Genomic DNA, 23,394 nt, shown 5'->3' with positions numbered 1-23,394 from the left:
TCTGACCCGTCTGCTCCAGGCCCTCTGTTTCCCCCAGCCTGGGGCTGTCCCCAGGTGTGTGGCCAGCTCCTCGAACCCTGGCCAGCGAGGCCTTGTCTTGCCCCCTCCCTAGAACGGTAAGCAGCCATCTCTGCCCTGCCTCTTCTTGGTGGCACTCATTCCAACCATGTTCTGTCCCCCATCACGAGAACACGCTCTTTACAAGCCCCCCCCCCAGCACCTGCCAGTGTAATGCGCATGACTGCAGACGGACGGGGTGCCTGGGTAGGCTCTGGCCCCTGACCGTGGGCACAGCCCGCCTGGGTTCACTGCCAGCCCCGCACTGGGGCAGCCGCAGGGGCGTGGACCTGTCACTGTGTTCATCTGAGGCCTCTGCCCATGGGGACAGCGGCTGCTGGTGGGTCGGTCCCGTGTCCAAGGCTCTTGGGCGCCCGGCCTCCGGGCAGCTACGGCCTGCTCACGGCGCCTACCCTGGAGCTGGGGCTGAGCCCTGGAAACTGCTGTAAGCTCCGGGGCCTGTGAGAGGGTCCAGGAACGAAGGGAGGCCAAACGGCCCCTCCCCACCCCTGGAGGTCAATCTCAGGTTCGATTAGAGCCGAGAATGGGCCGCAGGGGGCTCTCTGAGGCTTAGCAGCACTGTTGGCCCCTCGGTGTCCCGGCCAAGGCCGGAGGGCCCAGCCCCACCTGCCGTTCTTACTTTGTCTTCTCAAGCCCTCTCCAGGTGCCTGGGCCCTGCCAAGGTCACACACTAACAGTAGCCCCAGGGCCTGACTCCAGTGTCTGTATCGGGCAACTCCCATGTGGCCCCTGGGATCTCTGCCTGCCTGATCCGTGAGCTCCCCCTTTGGTCACTCGGCTACTGCACCTTTCCTCGGGGGTCAAAGATCTGCAGCCACTCCCGCCTCCCCAGGGCACAGCAGAGCCTTGCATGGGACCCCTCACGCCACGTGTCCTCAAGGTCCCCGGGGGAGCCTGGACCAGCCCCTGCAGCTAAGTCCTGCTCCCTGAACCAGCCAGCCTGGCAGGTGAACCCCAGAGGAGCAGCAGTGGAAAGCCTGGAGCCCCCCCTGCCCCCCCCCAGCGCATCCCTGAAGTCCAAAAGGGTTACGTTACCAGTTTGAAGATTTTGGAAAGCGTGCCCTGGGCGTCATGGGCCCCCTTGAGTCCCTTGTGGGCTGGAGCTCTGCCTCCATAGCCAAATCCTGGCTTCTGCCCCTCGGCTCCCTGCAAGAGACCAAACAGCTCTCAGGGCGGCCCTGCGGGGTGGGGAAGGGCAGCCAGCAGCGCGGAGGGCCGAGCCGCCGCCCTGGTGGCCAGCCCGGGCTGCCGTGCGTTGGGAGATGTGCACCCCATGGTCTCACTGAAAGGTCAGACTCCTGATCCGCTCCACCATGCGGCTTTCAAGACAAGAGCGGCAAGGTCGAGCAAAGCCAGGTGAACAGCCTTTGCCCACCTGTCCGCAGGAAGGGAGCGAAGGGGCCGCTCTCCCCCCAGGAGGCACTTCCCTGGGCCGAGGCTGCAGGAGGCCAGGCCCCTGTGCGGGGGTCCCTGCCTGCGTCTCTGTGCAGATTCCTCATGTCTGCTCCCTTCTGTTGGAGGTCTGGAGGATACAGACCTTTGCACTTAGCAAAATTGTGAGGCCCATACTTCTCTAAAGCAGAAAGACAAGCTTCAGATTCTCTTGTCTGGACAAGGCTCTCCCTGGGATGACCAGGAACCAGCTCCCCTGGCCACAGCTGGGGTGCCCCGAGAGGGGATGTGTGGACCCTCCTGGGGGCCCTGGGGCCTGGGCTGGTCATGAAGGAGGGAAGGGGCAGGTCCGGCCAGCAAGCCGTGTCCCTGCCGCACAGAATCAGGGCACAGCCCTGGGCACCCAGCAGCCTGGACGGAGCCCTCGCTCTCTGCTCCCTAGCTGTGTGACCTCGGGCAAGTGTCAAAGCCACTCTGAGCCTCAGTCTCCTCTTCTATAAAATGGGGATAAATGGCCCCTCCCTCCGAGGTGGCTGGGAGGGTACTGCAAGTTCACAGACATGCTGTTCTGCAAACAGAGCCTATAGGCTCTGGGCACGTGCTCGCTGTCATGACAGGACAGGTCAAGCCGGCCTCCCAGCCCGGGAGGGAAGAAGCAATTTCCTGTGTGGCACAGAGCAGTGGCAGGGGACTGCTGAAATATAAGGACATCCGCGTCCTATGACCAGTTTATTTCCGAGGATGCTTTACTTTCGAACGGGAACTTCCCCCGTGGACACGAGGCAGGAGTCGGGGGGCTCGGGTGGTGCAGTCACAGGGAAGTTAGCATTCGCGGCACAGGCTCTCCAGCCTCAGACGCCGTGTTACGCGGGCACCAAGCATGCTGGGGGATCGCGGATGAAGTCACTGTCTGCCTGTGGGTCTGTCTGCAGCGGACAGGGTCTGAGAGTTCAGATCCTGCCAGCAGGACATGGGAGACTCTGTGGGCTGCTCTTAGCAATCTAGTGCACAGAACAGACCCGTCGTCTGGGGCAGGTGCAGACCGCTCCGCCTCGGCCTGCAGTCCTTGCAACGTGCGTGCACGTGTGACTGGGCTGCCGGGAAAGCAGATCCAAGCAGCCCCTCCCTTGATCCTAGAGGTGCTGGAGGCGGCATTAGGGAGGGGGTGCGGCAGGTGGAGGGCGGGCTGCCCTGGGGCCCAGAGGTTTCGTGGGTACGCTCACTGCTAGACATCCCCCAGAGGGACAGGTCACGGCTAAGGCGTGCAGACATGCGATGTGGCAGAAAACTGCCCCTCGCACTGCAGGGCTAAATGCTCCTGTCTCTATTGCTTTTCTCCGAAACTAGGAGCTTCTGAGAACAAAACTCGAGCACAGGTTTTCAGATTAAATAATCGGACTTTTCCTCCTTTCACATTCTTGGCCACTTCTATCTTTGGACAACCTGGAATTTAGCAAGAAACGTTCGACATGGTTTAGAAGAAGAATGGGCGACTTTCACCAACTCCGAGCGGGAAGGCCGTCCTGTAGCTCAGGGAGACAGACACTCAAGCAAATGAAATACAGAAGAGGAGTTTGCTTTGGAAAAAAAGAAACGGAATAAAGATTAGTAGGCCCCCAAACGCAGACGCAGAGGGAAGCAAAGGTCTCTCTGGTTAGCTGCTGGGTGAAGCAGGCTCTAAATGCCCGGAGGGAGGGAGGGCCTTGGGCTCTGGCCGGGCACATTCCCCGGTGACTCCGCAACACGCCCGAGAGTCCACGCCTAGAAAGTCAGGAGGCAGGCCGAGGGGTTACCAAAACAAGAGCTCATTCTGCAGTGTCATCTTGGTCTCCTGCTGGCCCAGAAAGTCAGAAATTAATTGACTGTGAGGCCCCAGCCCATGTGTTTCCTACACGCTTGGCCTCTTTTTGCAAAATCATTAGCTTTGGAAAAAACTCAAATACACTTGTTTAAAGTGTTCCAGCAAATTCCATATAAGAACGTGCTGGGGCAACGCAGGAAGCTTATGGAACCCGTACCTTCTCCGCGGGGCTCCCCCTCCCAGCCCCCCCCTACGGTTCTCTCTTCCCTCCTTCCTTTCTCAGTCTTTTAAACTTGATTCATTCATGAGTGTGATGCTTATGAGTCGAGCAGCAAGTGCTCGCACCGTGCACTGGGGAGTCGGGCTGCGTTTTCAGGGCAGACGGGCTTCCTGGCCTGTAAGTTACACAGCGTTGGCAAAGGAAGAACCGTCTCTGGCATCTACGTTAAGTAAAGTGGATAGGTTTGGCTAGAATACACCGGTAGGCATTTTAGGCTGGCTCAGACACCCAGTGGCACCGGGTCTAGAAAGTGAGCAAGCTGGCCACTGAAAATCTTGATGGGCTCTTTGCTCTCGGTGTCCAAACCCACAGTTCCTCAGAAGACTTTCCCGATGTCTAAGCTGCTGTTATGGCCCCACCACCATCAAACCCCAGATCTCGTGGCTTCATTAGGCCGTGGGACTGGGGGCGGCACCGCGTTTCCTCAGCCAAGTGGCAGTCTGGGGGCGGAGCAGATCACTTGGACGGCCCGCGCACAGGGCCTCCCTGGGTCTCCCCGCAGGGACCGGTGTCCCACCCCTGGTGCTGGAAGAAGTCAGGAGCTTTCTCAGCACGGAGCCGCTCCTTCCCGGGAGGCTCCCGCTCGGCGCGGAAGCAGGGGCCTGTGCCCCACTGCGGGGTCGGCGGCGGGGCCCTCGGTTCCCCTCGGGAGGAGACGGCGGCCCCCGACGGCGTGGGCGACGGGCTTGACGGGGAAGAAGGGGGGCCGTCAGGCAACCTCGCCGAGCAGAGCACGGACGCCGGGCAGCTGTGAGGAGCAGAAGGGACAGGGAGCCGCGAGGACACGCGGGGGGTCACCTACCCAGCTAAACCTGCTGAGGGACAGTCCTCGCCCCTGTGTGAGAAAGAGAGAGAAACAGTGACATTGTGATCAAGGCAGGGAAAAAAAGTCTTTTAATAAACAAGAAACACAAATCAGGATCGTGCTGAGCGCGTGAACGGTGTTGACACGGGCTGGATCCCGGGCCGGCAGCGGCCGCCGGGGCAGCTCAGGGCGGGTTCGGGACCAGGGTGACGAGGAGAGCGAGCTGGCAGCCAGCAGCACTGTCTGCTTGGTGCGCTCCTCAGCCTGGGCTACTTGGGATCCATGCGGCATAATTCTGGGGTGAAGTCGGGCAGCTGTGAGGCCCGCCCTCTCTTTGGTGCATTTAGGGATTTCAGGGAAGGTCTACAGATGGAGTGGCAGTTACTGACAACGTTCACAGGTCTTACCTTTCCTTGCGATGGAGGAGGCGTGCGTGGTGTCACCTGCAAAGGCACACAGAGGCCGGTGAGTGGGGGCGGGCGCCTCTCTCCCCCCCGTGACCCCCGTGGAGCTCACCGTCCTGCTCCTGACCAGCCCCGGTTGGCTGAGAGCCCCAGGGCCAGGGAAGTCACCCTCTCCTCCCAGCCTCCCCGTTCCTGTCCTCGTTCACTGAGACTATAGGACCAGACTCCCGCGCCAGGCCGAGTTTCCAGAACACTCTGAAAGCGTTCAGAGAATGGGAACATCCACAGCCTCCAGTCCCGCTGGGGCTCCCGGGCACACAGGCCGCACACCCGGCGACAGCCACGCTTTCTCGGAGTTGGACGTAAAGTGTCCCCTGATGCTCAGAGCCTCGGGGGGAGTGTTCTCGGGCCGGGGGCTCCTGACACTTGCCAACACGCAAAAGACCCTCTTAAAACGCCTGCTGCACAAAAGTTTAGGATGAGAAGCTTGTGGTTTTGCTTTTGTTTTTCAATCTTTATTTCTGAGAGTACTTTCAGGTTTCTAGAAAGAATGCACAGAAATTAGAGAGCTGCCAGTTCCGCTCTCTTGTCCTGCACACTGTTTCCCTACTTACCACGGCCTTGCACGCGCGGCCCATGGGTTACAACCCAGGAACCAAGGCCGGCGCGCTTCCATTAAGTGACGCTCGCCGCGCACAGTAAGGATCCCTCTCACGGTGTGGGTCTGCACAAATGCATGACGTCAGATGTCCACCACCTCCGTATCACACAGAGTAGGTCCACTGCCCTAACACCCCCTCTGCTCCCCCTGTTCATCTCCCTGGCCACAAACTCTGACAACCACTCTTCTTTTCATCTCTTTAACCTTTTTGTCTCCATAGGTCTGCAAAGCCTGTGTTTAGCATCTCATAGTATGTTAGTCACAAAAAGAGTGAGTTCTTTGCTAGAACACAAAATGCAATAAGTGGCAGATGCACTTTGGACCTTGTGACCAGGTTCAGGCCTGAGCTCCCATGGCCAACCTCACCCTAAGGAGGAGGGAGGCATCGTTGGGGACATACTCATGTCCCTGTGGATTAGAGCTCAGGGTCACCTGGGGACAGACTCAGTCCCTTATGGATTAGAGCTCAAGGTCACCTGAGGATAGACTCAGTCCCTTATGGATTAGAGCTCAAGGTCACCTGGGGATAGACTCAGTCCCTTATGGATTAGAGCTCAAGATCACCTGGGGATAGACTCAGTCCCTTATGGATTAGAGCTCAGGGTCACCTGGGGATATATCAGTCCCCTGTGGATTAGGGCTCAGGGTCACCTGGAGATAGACTCAGTCCCCCATGGATTAGAGCTCAGTGTCACCTGGGGATAGACTCAGTCCCTTATGGATTAGAGCTCAAGATCACCTGGGGATAGACTCAGTCCCTTATGGATTAGAGCTCAAGGTCACCTGGGGATAGACTCAGTCCCTTATGGATTAGAGCTCAAGGTCACCTGGGGATAGACGCAGTCCCTTATGGATTAGAGCTCAAGGTCACCTGGGGATAGACTCAGTCCCCTATGGATTAGAGCTCAGTGTCATCTGGGGATAGACTCAGTCCCTTATGGATTAGAGCTCAGGGTCACCTGGGGATATATCAGTCCCCTGTGGATTAGGGCTCAGGGTCACCTGGAGATAGACTCAATCCCCCGTGGATTAGAGCTCAGTGTCACCTGGGGATAGACTCAGTCCCTTATGGATTAGAGCTCAAGGTCACCTGGGGATAGACTCAGTCCCCCATGGATTAGAGCTCAGGGTCACCTGGGGGATAGACTTAGTCCCCCGTGGATTAGAGCTCAGGGTCACCTGGGGGATAGACTCAGTCCCCCGTGGATTAGAGCTCAGGGTCACCTGGGGATAGACTCAGTCCCCCGTGGAGTAGAGTCAGTGTCATCAGTGAATGAGGCTGTGGCCAGGCACCTGCTGCCCCTGCAATCTCGAATCTCCCTGCTGCCTGCCGCTCACAGCGGGATGAGAGCACTTACGATGTTCTTGAAGAAGTGCACTACGGGGTTTTCGTCTTGGGGCCGGCCGTGCTGCGACTTCTGGGGCAGGGAGCCGTAGTGGGCAGTTCTCGCTGCGTGATGTCCATCCTGAAAGAGAGGGCGCGATGAGCTCAGGTCAGGTCGCGCCCTCTGCTCTGGCCTCCCTGGGAAAGCTGCCTCTCTCCTCTCCTGAGGGTGCATCTGGATTCTTTGGGATCAGACCTTATGCTGGGGCATGGCTGCCACGACCCAGGACACTCGTGGGGCCGGGAGGGGACCAGGCAGCATGTCCACCACAGAGCCAGCGTCAGGGCCCTGAAGTCACAGCATGGGGGAAGGGAAGAGAATGTAAGGGTGAGTCCGCCGAAGACGGGCGCAGGGTAAGTAAGCCGTGCGAGAACGCTATCACTTCCCTGAGCTTCTGCCGTGGATAAAGGAGAACACTCAGGAATTAACCCCTCCATGGGCTTTGGAGGGGTGCATCACGTGAACGAGCCTCTGTTTCTCAAAATCAGGGTCCCAGGTCACAGCACCGGCACCTGCCCAGTTTGGGACAACCTCTTCCAAATCTTGAGCTGAGGGAAGGCTGTGCGGAGCAGGGCCCAGCTCTTCCCAGCTCAGGAAGTGCTGCAGAGATGACAGGAGTGTGGGGGGAGGAGTCAGGCCCAGGGAACAGCAGCCTCCAGGCACCCCCTCCACCATGGGCTGAGCTTGCTGGTGCATAAAGCACTCGGGGAGGTGAGCTTGCAGAGCTGACCCGGGGCTTTCCTCCTGCTCACCTACTGACAACATTCCCAAAGGCCAGAGGAGCTCCTCTAAGGCCGGCCTAGCCTCCAACAACCAGGGGCCTTTCCATCGCACGTGCTGAGGTCCGTCAGGCGCTCCCTTCCCTCATCAGCTTGGTCTGTGCTGCGTGAGATGAAGCCCTTCTTCAGGGGACACCTTACCTCCGAGGAGTCTATAGTGTGTGTCGCCAGAATTTCAGGCCTTTACTGGGCCTCATCTAACCGGTGACCGCTGTAGCCTGACCAGGCTGTGCGCCGCGCCCAGCACTGACAGGTGCACTGTGCCCGGCACCCGCTGGTTGGGGACATGTACGGCTGTCCCCAGATGCCCGCTTCCCTGCCTCAGACCCCCAGGCCTGAAACCCAGCGGTTACCCTTGCCTCCGTGGACACATCTTGCCTTTCTCTGGCACACTGCTTGCCTCGGCTGCCCTCCCCACTATTGACGATAAAGCAAAGTTGGCTGAGCTCCTTCTCTGATCCTTCCCTTTCCGGCCCAGACACGTCTGCAAACCCTGCGGCCCTCTCCCTGGCCTCTGCTTCTGCCGCACTAAATAGACCACCTTCCCTCTGGCTGGAGCACCGCTGCGAACCCAGTCTGCCCGGCGTCCAGGCGTGCCCTACTTCCTGATCGCTGGTCTTTGCGCTGATGGCACGGCCACTGTGCTGTGGACAAGGGCACCTGTGCCCTGCCCGCCTCCCCGCGACGCTGGCTCCCGCTTCCCCGGGACGTGCCGCGCCAGCTCTCCCTTCAAGCGCCACGACCTCCCCGCTCCCCGTGCTGAGCTAGGCGGGGCCTCCTGACCGACTTCTCTGCCCCCCCTGCAGCCCCGGCAGGAGCCGGTCCTTTGGACTCCTAGACTCCCTCCGGCCTCTTGGCTGGGCCTCTGCCCAGGGCCTCTCTCCTCCCTCACCTGGGTCCAGCTGGTGGCCCTGCCTCTGCGCTGGCTCCCTTTGCCGCCTGCGGTGCCCTTCTGCCGCCCGGTCACTCTGCAGGGGTCTCCTGCGGGGAGCCGGCTCCAGCTCCCCCTGCAGACCTGGCGCGTCGTCGGCCTCCCACACCACTCATCCCCGAGCACCCCGAGTGTGCAGCGCCCGTGGCCCGCTGGGAGCCCAGCCGCTCAGGACTCCCCCCAATGCCTGTGGGGGAGGCACAGGGAACCCGGTGGCCACGGGCGCTGAGCCTGGAGAGGTGGGCACAGCAGGGGGGGGGTCTGTTACTGCTGAAGCCCCTGAGCCTTCTTACTCTAAGTCTTGCTGTCTGCTGAGGCTGCAGGGCCCAAAGAATCTGCTTCTCCTCCCGCGTCCTTGTCTCTCAGCCAGTTCCCGACTGTCTGACCTCACTGGCCAATCACAGTCAAGCAACATGCCAACCTTGTACCCTCTTCTGCAATAAACGACTGAGCGTAAAATTAAGAATTAAAAAGCAAAACAGCTGAGCCAGGAAATGACTGAAATTACTTACTTTAAGACAAATATCTTAAAGGTGTCTGATAGGTCTGCCAGGTAGTGATTTCTGGGATTCCATCCTCCTGGTCTGAAATAATGGAATCAGCTTGCAATTCAGTGCCCTGGCTTTTCGCTTGCTGTTTAGACGCCGTTCTTCTGCCTGCTCTGTATTGGATATCGAGCCAAGGGCAGCAGGCGCTGTAACCCTCACATCCTGTGACTAAGCTAGAAAAATGTCTCAAGGTTTACACAGAGGTTTTTACAGGAGTGAATGCTCGGTCGTATTATGTAGATCTCATATCATCAACCTTATTTACGTTGTGCGATAGGTAATGGGGTGTTGCATAGGTCATAACGTTTCTCATGTGAATTATGCACACCTGCTTTCAATGCTGTAAGACAAATTATGTATTTTGTGATTTTTATAATGAATATATCAGCCGCCAATCTTTTGAGGGAAAAGTAATTTACAGGAGCACGTGAAGTAGGTAAATTGCACTTTGGCTCTGGGAGCCACGGCGTCAGGGTCGGAGCCCTTCACAGACGAGGGGGTCGGTGGATTTACAGTCCTCAGCACAGAACCTGGCCGGCAGGTCGTTAACTGTGTTGGATGAACACGCCGACCGCGCAGATCGCTTCTCATACAGGGCCTCACACGGCACTGATCGGGGGTGAGCGGGGCTCGTGGCGGAGGCACACCCTTCTGTGTCACACGTGCAGCGGCGCCCCGCTGGCTGCGCACTGGACCTGGACTCTTGGTTGTAAACTGTCGGCTGCACAGGTGAGGCAGTCACGTGATTACAACTGTATTGTTGTATTTGTTTTTGTTTTTTTTTAAAGATTCTATTTATTTATTCGACAGAGATAGAGACAGCCAGCGAGAGAGGGAACACAAGCAGGGGGAGTGGGAGAGGAAGAAGCAGGCTCATAGCAGAGGAGCCCGATGTGGGGCTCGATCCCATAACGCCAGGATCACGCCCTGAGCCGAAGGCAGACGCTTAACCGCTGTGCCACCCAGGCGCCCCCGTATTGTTGTATTTGTAACGGCCTGGAAGTCAAATGACGTGGCGTAGCCATTTGTCAAATGACATGATGTAGCCCATCATATTTCTACCTACTAAGCAAGGAACGGTTAGAAAAAGGCAACATTTGAAAACACTACCACGTATAATAGCACCAGAGACACAAACTGTTAGGCATAAATCAAGGAAAGCACGTGTAGGCTCTCTGTCTAAACACCAGGAAATGCTGGGAGAAGAAAGCAAAGACTTGAGCAAGCAGAGAGACGTTCCGTATTCGTGGATGGGAAGGCTCAGAGTGGTAAAGGTGTCAACGCTCCCCAAAGAGCTGTACAGATTTAATGTACTTCCCATCAAAGTCCCAGGAGGGTTTTGTTTAGATAGAAACAAGCCGTTTCTAAGACTAGACAGAAATGCAAAGGGACCAAAATAGTCCAGTAATTGTGGAAAAGAAGAATAAAGTTCAAGGAAGCACATGCCTTGACCTTAAGATTTCTATATCATGAAGGTAACCAAGGAGTGTGGTGTTGGAGGGAGACAGACATAGATCAACAAACCCCATCGTGCCCAGAAACAGGCCCACACAAACGTGGCCCGCTGATTGTTGAGAAAGGTACAAAGACCATTCAATAGTATTTTCAAAAAATGGTACCGGAACACCTGCATCTCCATATCCAAAAAAACAAACCTCAACTCAAAGTGACAGCTTATAAAAAATGAACTCAAAATACAATTTTAGAAGAAACCATAGTTCTTAGACATGACACCCAAGGAATGGCCCATAAAATTTAAAACTTTGGTTTTGCAAAAGACACTGTTAAGAGAGTGAAAAGTCAAGCTACAGGCTAGAGAAAATATGTGCAAACCACACATCTGGCAAAGGACTTGAAAGCAAATACGTAAGAGCTCTCCAAACTCAATGTTAAAAAACAACCCAGTTCAAAACGATGGACCCAACGCGGAATCCATGCTACATGAGACAGGGTGGGCATGGCAAGAGCTGCTCGACGTCGTCAGCCACTGGGAAAATACAACTCACAGCCACGAGAGATACCACCGCACACGTATCACAACGGACAAATGTAAAATACCAACAATACTAAGTGTTGGCAAGGATGTGGGGCACCCGCAGCTCTCCGGCATTGCTGGTAAGAATGCAAATGGTATGGTCCCTCTGTCTTATAAAGTTATAAGCTTATGAATTTAACCATCTACTTCCCGTGGGACCCAGCAATCCTACTTCCTGCTTTGAATGGTAAAAGAAAAAAAATATTTCTGGAAGTGATTTTTTTTTGTAATGAATATATTGGCCACCAATTTTTTGAGGGAAAAAGTAATTTCAATCGTAAATGAAAACTTATGTTCATTAAAAAAACTGGTTCACGAGTGTTTATTCGCAGCTCAATTCCTGATCACTGAATTGGCAAACACTCAAGTGTTCATCGGAGAGAGGAAGGGTGGACGGAGTGGCCCATCCGCACAGTAGAACGCCGCCCAGCAACGAGCCGGGACAAATGTTCCAAACACAGGAACTCGGAGGCGCCTCCCAGGTGCCGCGAAGCCTTCCTACCGTGTGGACTCGTTTATGTGACGTGCTTCTCACGATTAAACCCCAGTGAGGGCGAGCAGATCGGCGGACTCCAGGGTGCAGGGATGGGCGAGGGGAGGCTGTGGTGTGGGTACGATGGGGGAGCATGGGGACGGCTCTGGGGTGAAGGGTCCTCAGTGTGCTGGCAGCTACACAGAAGGCCATGTGGGTTAAAATGCACAGAACCATGCAAGCACAGAGGCTCCGGGTCGCCATAGGTTAATATCTAAACTGGACCACGGCCACGAGCAGGGTCTGTCTTCACGAACCCGAGCGTTGATGAGGACACCGTGTCATCTCCAGGACTTGCCGGGGGAGGCCTGCGTCCGTGAGTCCGGCTGTCGCCTCCGTCTCTGAGATCTTGCTCGCACGGGCACCCTGGCTTGGAACGTCTTCAGCTTCCTGATGTGTCCGCTTTCTGAACAACGTGGGCCCTTCAGGCGGTAACACCTCGTGTGGCCGTCAGACTGTCCTTTTTCCAGAAGCATCTTACCGCTTTGGCTGGATTTTAATATTGTTTTGGAAAGAGGAAAGACTTCCATGGACTCCCAGAGCTTCCGGCAGCTGCACTCACAGAGCGCAGGTTGGCAAATATAAAATGGACAAAGGAACCGAGGAATCGCGGGGAGCGGGGAGGCTCCGGTCCTCACGCCCAGGACTCTGGTTTGAGCAAACCACGGGGTGCGCTGGGAGGATTTTCCACTCAACAGCGTTACCACGAGGCCACTGAGAACAGCCAAGGGACGGAAACAGTTGTCCAGGGAGCTTTGTCTCTCAGGGAATTTCGAAGACTCCAGAACGCGTTTAACCAATTTGAGGATGGCCAAGGAGTTTCACGGGGGCACAGACGAAAAGCTCCGAAACCCACCTCAGTTGCCATGGCGATGAGGCCCTCGTGCCGCGGTGGGGGGCAAGCTCTGCTGAGCCACCCTTCACGTTTTTTTAGCTGTACTCAAGACTACATGAAATGTGCCGTCCTCACCCGTTTTGAGTGCATATCGGGGGCACTAAGTAAATTCATGCTGTCGTACAAAGGTGACACCATCCACCTCCACAATGTTCTCAACTTCCCAAACTGAGATCTACACTCGCCGAACACCAAGCCCTCGTCCTCTGTCCCCAGCCCCTGGCGCCCATCACCGACTCTCCGTCTCCACGGGTGTGGCTCTTCTGGGGCCTCGCAGGAGTGGAACATAGAGGAGGGTCCTGCTACGTCTGGCTTCTTGCAACCAACATCCTGCCCGGGAGGTTCACCCAGGTGGTAGCAGACGCCAGAATTTCCTTCCTAAATTTTTCAGGCTGGAAACGCTCTGCTGCATGGACAGCCCCCTTCTGTTTATCCGTTCATCGTCAAGGGACACCTGGGGGCTCCCACCTTTTGGCTTCCGTGCCGAGTCCCTGGCCTGCCTCGATCCTGCAACGCCTCCGGCAACCGGCAGAAGGAATGCCCGGACCCCCGCTGCCCCTCCCTCGGCAGCTGGAAGGGCGGCTGTCAGGCAGCGAGAACGAGTACGTGCACAGCACGACGTCCGCGCCAGGTGAGGCCCAGCCGGCTCTGCTGAAGCGAGTGGCCCACCCACGGCTACAGGGGTGGCTGGGCCCTCCTCCAGGCCAGTCTCCGGGGCTGCGATCGGGTCAGGTGGGAGCAGGCCGGCCGCTGCCCACGCAGCAGCAGGAGACCCTGGCAGGCCTGGGGAGGCACCTTCAACCCCCTGGGGTTTCTGTTATTCGTTATATTTTACCGTTTATGGGATGTAGGTACTCAACCTTCCCTCGTACCGCACTGTGAGTAAGGGGATCTGCCTGCTGGGACAGGAGAGACGGGGAGGACGCTGTGTCTGGAGGACACTGGGGCAGGAGGAAAGAGCAGCAGATCCCGGGGCATGAGGGTGACCCGTCAGCCCTGCAGACCAGCTGGGGCCAGGCGGGTGGAAGGGCACGGGCCAGTCACCTGTGGAGTTTCCTGCCTTAGTCCCTCTTTGGTCCTCAGCCTCTGGCCTGTGAGTACTTGTGACGGACGCAGTCCCCTGCCGGGGCGCCCACTGAACGGGGGCTCCCCAACAGAGGAAGGATTCTTCTCACTTTGTTAGTTTTGTTTTGTTTTTGTTTTTGTAGGCTCCACACCCAGCGTGGAGCCCAACATGGGCTCGGTCCCACGGCCCTGAAATCAAGACCTGAGCCTAGATCAAGAGTCAGACGCTTAATTGACTAAGCCACCCAGGTGCCCCGATGCTTAGTTAGTTTTTAGGCATACAGTTAGTAATCCTCTGATGAAACACTGTTGTGTTCACTAAGGTTGAAAACAAGAGGCAAAGCAGTTAACATTTTACCGTTATGTCTCAAGATCGGTGTGTCCTTGCCCGTGTCTACCCCATTCCTGGCAGCTCATTTTCTCCGCAGGAGGTTAAGAGGCTAAGGGGGCGTTCTCGGGTCGGCTGGGACGAACTGGGACAAGGGGCAGGGCAGCAGCTCCCTGTGGGGCCCACAACAGTCAGAGCGGGGGAGGCGGGGGCGCTGGAACCCCCCCATCAACACCCGTCTCAGCAGCGTCTCCAAAAGACGTGCAGCTGAACATTTTGCACAAGCGAGATTGGAAAAAAATAATCGACTTATTTCTTAGTGAAAGCTTTTGGACTAATGAGAAAAACAACACAAGCTCATTATATAAAGAAGTCAACATTTGAAAGTTTCCTACCACTGAAGGATGGCCCTTGTCTCTCAGTCTGGTGAGCAGTGTCCAGACAACGGAGAGGTGGGCGGGTCCCTTGACATGTGACCTCAGTTTGCACAACACCGTGTGGCACTACGGTGTCAGTTTGCACAACACCGTGTGGCACTACGGTGTTAGTTTGCACAACACCGTGTGGCACTACGGTGTCAGTTTGCACAACACTGTGTGGCACTACGGTGTTAGTTTGCACAACACCGTGTGGCACTACGGTGTTACTCCTTTTTTTGGCATCATCATTAATAAAACAACTCCTTGATGGCAAATAACATTATTCTGGGAAGTCTTAAAAGCCATGGGAGGGAAGCCATAGCACAAAGGGCAACTGTTTCATTAATTTTTAGGGTAAATTGCTTTTTCCATTAACCTATGTCATTGCATCGCTTTTGAAAAATAATGATCCTTTTCCCTCTGCCTGAGATAATGCCCATCACCAGCAGGGGGAGCCCGTGCACCGGCTTCCGGGCCAGGTCCGCGCTCCCCATCCAGACCTCAGGAAGGATTTGTAACCGTTCTCCGATGCGCCAGAGCCGGAGTTCTTAAACTTGCAAGTAACAACAGGAGGTTCGTTTTCACCTGACACATCTGAAGATCAACGGTCATCACACTGGGTAGAGACTCATTCCTTTGAATGCAGTGGCTGTTTTATGAAAATAGGGAGGACTTTGCGACACATTTGCATTTGGATTTGATTAGAGACAAATCGATGGACTCATTCCCTCTCAGAAGAAAATTCTGCATCTTGAAAAAATTAACGTTCACTGTGCCTGGGGTTTTGTGGTTAGGAAAAAAAGTTCCAGCTCCTACTCTATTTCTTATCTCCCCAGAATCAACCATCAGAATGTCAGTGAATGAAATCATAGTGAATCCCTTGGACTCTTGGAAGGGTCCCCCACCCCGCCCCCGTGCTCACCACTCACAGGGCCCGGGCCCCGAGGTGGCCTGTGTGCTCCCCGTTGCACGAGGCACAGCCCAGCGAGACTCGGGGTCCCTCCCCTCCCACGGCCCAGGCCTCATGTGCTTGGTTTCCCTTCTGACGGACGGTACTGCGTGAGCGCAGCAGAGGAGTGGAGACAGCAGTAACCGGTCACTACACGCACAGCACAAACGGGGGCAGCTAGAGGACTGGCCACGTGCACACCAAGAGCTGAGAGCACTTACAGAACAGACTAGAAGCTGTGTGACGACCAACCCTTTCTGGTGTTTTAAAACCCTAACTTCAAAATCGTCTGCATCTAGACCCCTGTCCCTAATGGCTAAGAGCCTCACAGTGGTGTGATGACTTGGGATCTGTTACAACATTAGAACGTCCTTTAAATATCATGACGTGTGCTCTGGGCTCCTTCAGACCACACACAGTAAGACAAAGTACCTTCTGTTCCTCCGCCTTTCCTCTACGGCGCACTAGTTTGGGGGAAACTGGTCCTTTCCACCCAATGCGCGTGCTGACATGGGCTCCATCTTGTCTACGGGGTGGAGGAAAGGAGTCCGGGGTGCGGCTGCTGTGTGAGAACCCTGCCCTTTCTTAAGCTCGAAGCTGAGACTCACCAGGGAGGCCACCAAGGAAGGTGTTCCTCACGCCAGGGGGTGCTCCCGTGAGCCCTCCTGCGTGCTCCCGCTCTGGCCCCTCAGCCTGGGCGCAGGTCCCCAGCAAGCATCTGCTCCTGTGACCGGAACTCTGGGGCCGCTGGAGGCCCCACAGTGCCCGCCTCACTCTGGGCTGTGGCCCCCGAAGCCCCCAGGACTTGCCTGGCGCCCCATCTCAGGCGGGTCCGCACACGGGTGCCCCGTGCTCACCACAGTGATGGTTTTCGCACTGGCAGTGTCCTGGGGAGCTAAGCCACCCAGGTTCTAGGAATTTCTCCCTGTGTCCCCAGAGGATTCCATTTAAAAAGGGAATAAAGAAAGAGATTCTACTCGCTTTTAAAATACAGGGTGTATGATTCTCGCACTTGCCCTCATTGTTGGTAGAGCGAGAAATGTCGCTTGGCACTGAGCAAGCACTTCGTTTAGCAGGTGCGACAACCGACACTCAAGGGCTGGGCGGTGTGCTCGCTGGGTCTCCCGGCTCTGGGTCCAGGACCGGTGCTGCAGGCCACCAGCCCATGCCAGATGCTTGTGGGTTCCGTGTGGGACAGAGGCTGATGTTCCAAACCTAACCCTTGGCGGCACGTGGAGAAATCACGGGCTAGCCGTACGGCAGGAGAAGGTGAGAAGGAGGAATGATTTTAAACAGCGTAGGTTTATTTTATTTTTAAAAGACTCGTAGACTTGCCTCAAGTCAACTTGTGAGGGTAGGATGAGCTAGAAATAAAACTGTCCCTGTCTATGAGGAAGAGCTAGCGTCTGTTGATGGAGTCCGCTCGAGGCGTGTGTTAATGCCTGGAGGGCTGGGGTCGGCGTGGCTGCCGTTCTTCCCTAGAGACCTAGCTCCTACTCGTTTTGGTAAACACGGCTAGGTAGGCACAGCGAACGCAAGAGCAGTTAACGAGGAGAGACTTTCCAGTTTGGCGATCGTTTTGGGGGATGCAGTTCTGTGTAATTACAGCGAGGGCCAGTCCGCTCCCCCGGTACCCGCAGAAGCCCAGCCCCGCACAAGCAGACCATTTGGGCTGCGTCATTCTGTTCTGTTCATGGGATGGGACCAGCAGACCCAGAGCCGGGCACCAGACACACAGACACGCAGAACGGGCACCCTGCCACGGGACCCTCGCCGTTCCTAGAGGGTTTCACTGGGGGGCTGGAGAGCGACCGTGCAAAGCATCTGCATTTTGCTTTTTTGTCCCAGAGAAATCTTTGATTTGGGGGCACTCTCGGGAGCCTCCGATCCAGGGAGGCCCGCGGTTTATCTACGTAAGCTGTTCGGAAGCACGGACCGTGAGGTGCCTGAGCACGACTTGGGATCACGAAAACGTCGTCCTCTTGTGAAAGCGGCAGGAAGCCCCAACCTGCTCGTGTGGGTGGTGTTCTTTCTGTTTACGAACCACGAACACAGTTCACTACAAAACCCAGTTCCCTTTCGTGCCCCCCTCTCCTGCCTCACACTCCTTCCACGGCTGGTAAGGACCCCTCACGTCCACAGCAATCTTGTTTCAGTGGCTTATCCTCCTTGAGGAATTCCCGAAAGAGTCCGTGGCAGGAACAGATCCCTTCTTTCCATCCAAGACTCTTCCTTACACCTTGCTGCCCATCCCCATTTTCCACCATGAAACCGCCCCGTCTGCCCCAGGTGCTGAGCTAGGAGCCCCTGGGTAAGTATTAGCAAACCCAGCAAGTGCACCAAGGGTCACACGTTTGGGGATAAAATGATAGGTCTGACCGTGAGGTGTCTGAGCTGTGACCTTGGTCCCTTTCTGAGTAGGTCCAGGTGTGTCGGAGAGAGAGCTGGGGGGGAGTGGTGCTCCCATCCGCACCCCTGCCCTGTGAGTCCCGCGTCCCCAGAAACCACGGGTGGCCAGACGAGGCACTCCGCTGCCTTGGGCCACGCTCTGACTTCTGCTCCTGTCTGTGTTTCAGAGGAAGCCTCACGGTTTGCCGGTTTGTACCTCAGGAGAGAGCATGAGTGTTCGTGGGCAAAGTCGGGGCATTCTAGATTTCGTAAATGGGGGGAGAATTCTCTGTCTGAACGATACATGCAGTTTGCCCTGTGCTTTTGTCATTTGCAAGTTTAAGACTATGTTTGTTCCAGAATTGTTGACTCGAGTGAGTTTAATTAAAGCCGTGAGCTGCCTTCTTTAGAGAAAGCCGTGCAGGGTCAACAGCAGGCTTTTCTCTATTTCTGGAGGAATTTAGAGGCAGACCTTTGATTTAGAGGGAAATTTTAGGTTACCTGGTGCCTGTCCTGACTGCAGATTTCTTCTCAGATCCTGGACAGGGAGACCGTGGACGGGGCGTGCAGTCCGCAGGCACGGTGGCTTGTGGGTGTGCTGTTGTTCCCGGCGGTCAGCTCGGGAGGGACCGTCGCTTTGTCCCATGATCAGAGGGACTGGCGCCAAGGTCCAGGGCCGTGCCGTTAGCAGACGGTGAAGCTGAGGGCAGGGGGGAAGGCTGCTGTCTGCAGGGCAGTGGGGGGAGCACTGGGGCTCTGACTTCCTCTGGGAAATGGGGAGACGAGCCACCCCCTCTCGCCGCAGGGACAGCTCTGCCCCCCTCCATCAGTAGCCATGTCAGTGGCCATGCAGGGGTCAGAATGACAAGAGGCTGTCCCCTGGCAGAGAAAGACACAGCAAGCCCCGTGTCACAGCCAGATGCCCGGGCTCCAGCTCTGTGGTCCTGGAAGGTGAGCGCGGTGGAGGGGAGGGCAATGGAGGGGGATGGGGACACTTGTCCAGGCTGGAAGCGGCTCTCACTTGGCCGCGAAAGCTGTAAGCACGGTGGTGTGTTTCCAGCCGCCAGTCCTCCCATCTCTCGGTCTTGCATCGCCGACCTGGTGCGCACCCAGCTCTTAACGGGCCCTTCTGCTGAGGCGTCCCGTGGTGACCCAAGTGCCACCAGCGTGCCCGGCGCTCAGCAGAAACAGCGGCGTCTCCGCCCCTCGCCTCCTCGGGAAACCAGCAGAACTCCCGAGAAAGGAACCAAGGGTCTTCCCCGCAGGGAAGGTCTGCTCCCCCGGAGTCAGGGCGGCTGGTGCCTGTGTCGACAGCAGAGCTGGAGTCCGGCTCTTCTCGAATTCAGCCTTCCTGATGCTTCCTTGCTGCCTCCAGAATGGTGGGAGGCAGGACTGGACATCAGCCCATAGCACTCTGGTCTGTCTCCGCTGTTCCAGGCACCCCATTTCCAAAGACCTCAATGAGTCTAACGTGCACAGATGGCTCTTTCAGCACAAATGTCAAGCGAGCATCACGCCAGAGCTGTAAACCCAACTGATGACCCCAGATGTCTTGTCTTGGCATCCAGTGGTCTCTGCACAGAATGTGGACAAGCAGGTTCAGGTGTGTGGGGTCTTGAACATTCTCTTTGGAAAGAAAAGGCAAGTTGCAACGTGTTTTCCAGCAAGTGAGGAACCCAGTTCAACTGTGGTGGGAAGCAGCCCTCGGGGGCACAGCAGACACCGGCCCCCGGGGGAAAGGCTGGGCCGCAGGACAGCCAGGTGGCCTCCCGTCCCCGCTGGCACACTCCCCAAGGAGCTTGGTCTGCTCTGGGTCTCCACAGCTGGACCGACAGCATCCACCAAACGTGTAGCCACCAGACTCACCCAACTCTGGGCACAGCCTGAGCTCGGCTCGCGTGAAGCAATCCGATTCAGGACACGAGGGGGTGAGGGGCATCTCTGGAGGCCGGGACACGGGGCTTCTGTCTCTCCTGTGCAGAATGAGCTCTCACGGGCCGAGTGCACAGGAAGGCATCCCCGCTGCCGCTGGGCTGGCAGCCCTTATGGATGTCCCCTCGTCACCGGCACCACAGTCTTCAAGAGAAATACTTCCAGACCTTCTTCCGACACTGACTTTATGGTCAAGAAGCGCAGTTCTGAGAGCAGAAACGCAGTGACCCCAAGGCCGGAGCCGGTGAGAGATGGAGGCCGGAGCCGCTCCCGGGGCTCCTGGGGGTCCTTCCAGAGTAGCTCAGGCGTCATGTGGCCAAGAGGCAGGGTGCGACAGACCCATGGGTGCCCAGTGCTGGGGCAGCACGTGCACCTGTCGTATTTCTCTCCGCTGGCACAGGCCCCCACAGTGCGGGCAGCACAGATGGCTACTGTCGCTGTTGTTGGTGCTTTTCAGGTGAGGAAAGGGAGCCCAGCGGTCGAAGCAGAGCCTGTGTTTCTGATTCTTACTCGGCACTTGTCCACAGCACGAGGTGTCTTTGGCTCCTTAAACTTCGGTGTGCGTGGTGGTTGCCCGGGCCCTCTCCAGCCAGGAAGGCCCGTGTAAAGTGGCCTGCGGCCTCCAAGGGACTGGGAGCTGGGGGCCAATCAAGGGTGGATGCTGTCCCGTTGCGGCTCCTCGCTCGCCCCCAGGACTCAGGTGGAGGCCACGGTGGAGGGTTGGCTGCGGGAGCAGGTAGCCTGCATGAGGCTTGGCACACCCATGGCACCTGTGCAGAGTGCTGAGATGGGGACGCCGTGCAGGGAGAGGTGTCCGGCTGGGCAGGGTGGGACATGCGAGTAAAAGGGGTATTTTCCTAGGGGACTGCCCTCCCCCACTCTGCTCCTTGCCTCTCCCTTGGAATTCTCTCTTCTCCAACTTGCGTTTGGGTTCCCAGATATAACGCCACCTGTGTGTGTGTGGCCTCCCACCTCCCCCCCCTGCAGTGGTCATGTTCGGTCCCTGGAAAGGTTGAACTCCGGTAGTTCTAGGACCTGTGTTGGATCTCGTGGAATCAAAGAATTCCTGGTGGGGAGTTGGCTCGTGAAAGCCCCTGACAGCAGCAGAACCCATCTGTCCTTCGATGGTCACCCTGAAGTCATGGTGGCTGGCTCCTTCCTAGCCTTCCTGGTGGCTTTGCAGAGAGAGAGGCAGAGAGACCCACGAGGACACAGAGAGAGGGAGGACTGTTCTGGAAGGTCAGGGTGCAGAACGTCTGCTCAGCATTGCTCACCGACAGTGTGGAGTTTCCGCACGACAGGGGACGGAAGGTGGTTTCGACTCCGAGTGCTGAGTCAGCGGTGCACTCGCGGCTCTACCCGAAGGCTTTTATTCCCTCCGTAAGCCTGTTTCACGTGCCCTTTCCCACGGGCTCTCAGACAGGTGCCCTCCGAAACCATTCAGCGGAGCCGGCCCTGCGGCCTCTCCCGTGGCCGGAGCTATTAGAGCTCCACTCCGGGACCCGCGACCCTCTCCTTGAAGGAGCAACGGATCCCGAAGTGCAGGAGGAGACGTTCCAGCCCATCAGAGGCTCTTGCTCCGAGAGGAGAGAAGACCCCGGGTTTACTGTCTCTGTCCGCTCGAGAACAGTGTGGCGGTGCCGCTCCCTGAGGAAGGGAGGTTCCGGGGCTCCCAGACCCGGCCCGCCTGCCCTCTGTGCACCCGACACAGAGCCGCCTCCTGAAAAGCATTCGCATGGGGCGGGGGAGGGGAGGGACCCGTCACGTGGATCACCGAGGCCCCGGGACGTGGACCAGGCCTCGGAGAGTCTGCACCGTCGGTAACGACTTTGGGGAGCCCACTGGCGCGGGGTCTGTGTGGCAACTTGGCCCCTGGTTTCGACTCAGGCTCTGTCCTTGACCCATCACTTAGCAGACACGTGAACACCGCACACTCACACACAGCTACCTGGTACTGCGCGTGTTTCGATATTCTCACGGGTGTTTTCACAAACAATCCAAATCCCATCTGCGGTGCCCAGTAGTTACGGGGTATCCGTAAATGAGCAAATAATATTTGCAAAGAGCCTATTACCAGAAACCCGCAGTGTGACCTCTGTCCCTTACGGCGTGCCCCCTGGCGGCCACACAGAGATGGCGTCGCGCAGGTTGTTTCAAGGCACGCGCAGAAGTCGTCTGGGGTGAAGAGCTGGAGGAGAGGGGTGCTGCTTTCTCTCCGCCACGACAATAATCAACATTCTGTTTGTTAACGTGATGCGAGGAGCACAGGCCTGTCTTCCTGTCCGGAGAGCTCTGGTTCTGATGGCAACCATCCAGGTCAGTGCAAGAGAGCATGGGGCAGGGAGGCCTGCAGCGGTTTCGGGCAGACGGGGGCAAGCTGGCCCATCTGGGGCCTTCAGACCCAGGTGCGGGGCCCTGCTGTCCAGTCACACGCGCCAGGCGCTGCTGTGGACAAAGGCTTTGGGCGCCCCGGTGGCTTCACTGAGTGGATGCCCGGGAGCACAGGCCTCCCGGGTAGGGTGTTTGCTCTGACCAAGGAGCCGCGGAGAGAGGCGTTTAGAGAGCGAGCGGCCACAGGAGCTGGGACAACAGCCTGCCCCGCTGATGCTCTGGGGAGGGGACGGTCCACAAACATGTCGGGCCAGTACGCTCACCATGCGGTCCATTGTCGTCAGGCAGGGGTTCTCAACCTTCCGCATTTTCCCACGTGAGACGCTCAGGTGGCTGGCTTGGCGCCCGCTGTCACCTGAAAGTGTAGACCCGTGGCCACGAACTCGTGTGGTGGCCGCCACTGTGCGTAAGTAGCTGCGTGACTCCTGGTTGACTCAGAACTTCCTCTGGGCTGATGACACCCTTCCCGATTCCCCTGCCTGTGGGCCCTCCGTGCTCCGAGCGGCAGAAGATGAGGACAGGTGACAGCTCCTCCTCCACCCCAACGCAGGCCCAGCCGAGCCCAGGTGGGGACAGCCCCCGCCACTGCACTTGCCAAGGACACACGTCATGTGACAGTGTAATCCAACTAGCCATCGCTCAGTGTGCCTCAGGCACTGGCTTTCAAGGGCAAGTCCCCGTCGAGGTGGCAGCCAACTCTCCGTGCCCTGCAGCCCGTAGAACGGCCGAGGCCCCGCTGGCCCCGGGGGCTTGTCCACCGCCCCGACCCCACAGCTGGCCCTTTGCGGGTCATCTGTGCAGGATCCTGCCTGGGCGTTCCAAGGCCTCTTGAACTAGAATTTCCAGTCTTTCACCTTGTCCCTTGCTGCTTCCCCTGGGAAGCTGCCCCCCTCGCTTTGCGAAAGTGACTCCCCCACGCACTTCAGACCTGCTGTAGCCCGCGGGCAGACGCGTGCCCAGATGCGGCCCCCGCCGACCGAGGACAGGAGGGGCCCGGCGGGGTCGGCGCACGTCTTACCTGGTACATGGCGCACAGCCCGGGTGGGCTGTGGGCATGAGAGGGCACAGGGCTCCGTCTCTGCTTGAGCCAACGCACCTGCCGGGGGACACAGAGTGGCTGTTGAGTCCACGCGCATCACTGGCACAGCCCCCACGTCCTCCAGCAAACGCCCCCTCCTGACCGGGCTTGGCAAACCCCTGCGCGGTGAGGAGGGCAAGGGGGGATGGAGGTCAGAGGGTGAGTGCGGGAGGAGGATGGATGGTGACCACCGAGGGGAGAGGAAGGAGGAGACGCAGTGGGAGCCCCCAGTACTCTGGGGGAAGGATGTCAGGAAAAAGGATCAAGAAGAAAGAATTAGGGAAAAGTTCTGGAGCCCTGAGCCCAATTATGTGACCG

General features: G+C 57.4%; 1 protein-coding gene across 9 annotated transcripts in view; it reads right to left on the bottom strand.

Moving 5' to 3' along the window:
* Positions 1–23,394, bottom strand: part of LOC103658422 (myelin basic protein) — a 114,528-nt gene that overhangs the window by 5,722 nt on the left and 85,412 nt on the right. For 4 of the 9 annotated variants that reach the window (XM_040632422.1, XM_040632430.1, XM_040632423.1 and 1 more), the window contains 5 exons: positions 23,017–23,094; positions 6,780–6,887; positions 4,764–4,799; positions 4,354–4,386; positions 1,114–1,224 (listed from right to left, as the gene is read on the bottom strand). In XM_040632422.1, coding sequence (XP_040488356.1) covers positions 1,114–1,224; positions 4,354–4,386; positions 4,764–4,799; positions 6,780–6,887; positions 23,017–23,094 — 366 coding nt within the window. Of the gene's footprint in view, positions 1–1,113; positions 1,225–4,353; positions 4,387–4,429; positions 4,652–4,763; positions 4,800–6,779; positions 6,888–18,116; positions 18,376–23,016; positions 23,095–23,394 lie in introns of those variants that run through there. The other 5 variants (XM_040632424.1, XM_040632425.1, XM_040632428.1 and 2 more) reach the window with 5 other exon arrangements.

This window comes from Ursus maritimus, unplaced genomic scaffold (assembly GCF_017311325.1).
Source record: "Ursus maritimus isolate PB19 unplaced genomic scaffold, ASM1731132v1 scaffold_18, whole genome shotgun sequence".
Lineage (NCBI taxonomy): Eukaryota > Metazoa > Chordata > Mammalia > Carnivora > Ursidae > Ursus > Ursus maritimus.
Note: the sequence above shows the minus strand (reverse complement) of the source record. Positions and strands in the feature narration are given on the sequence as shown.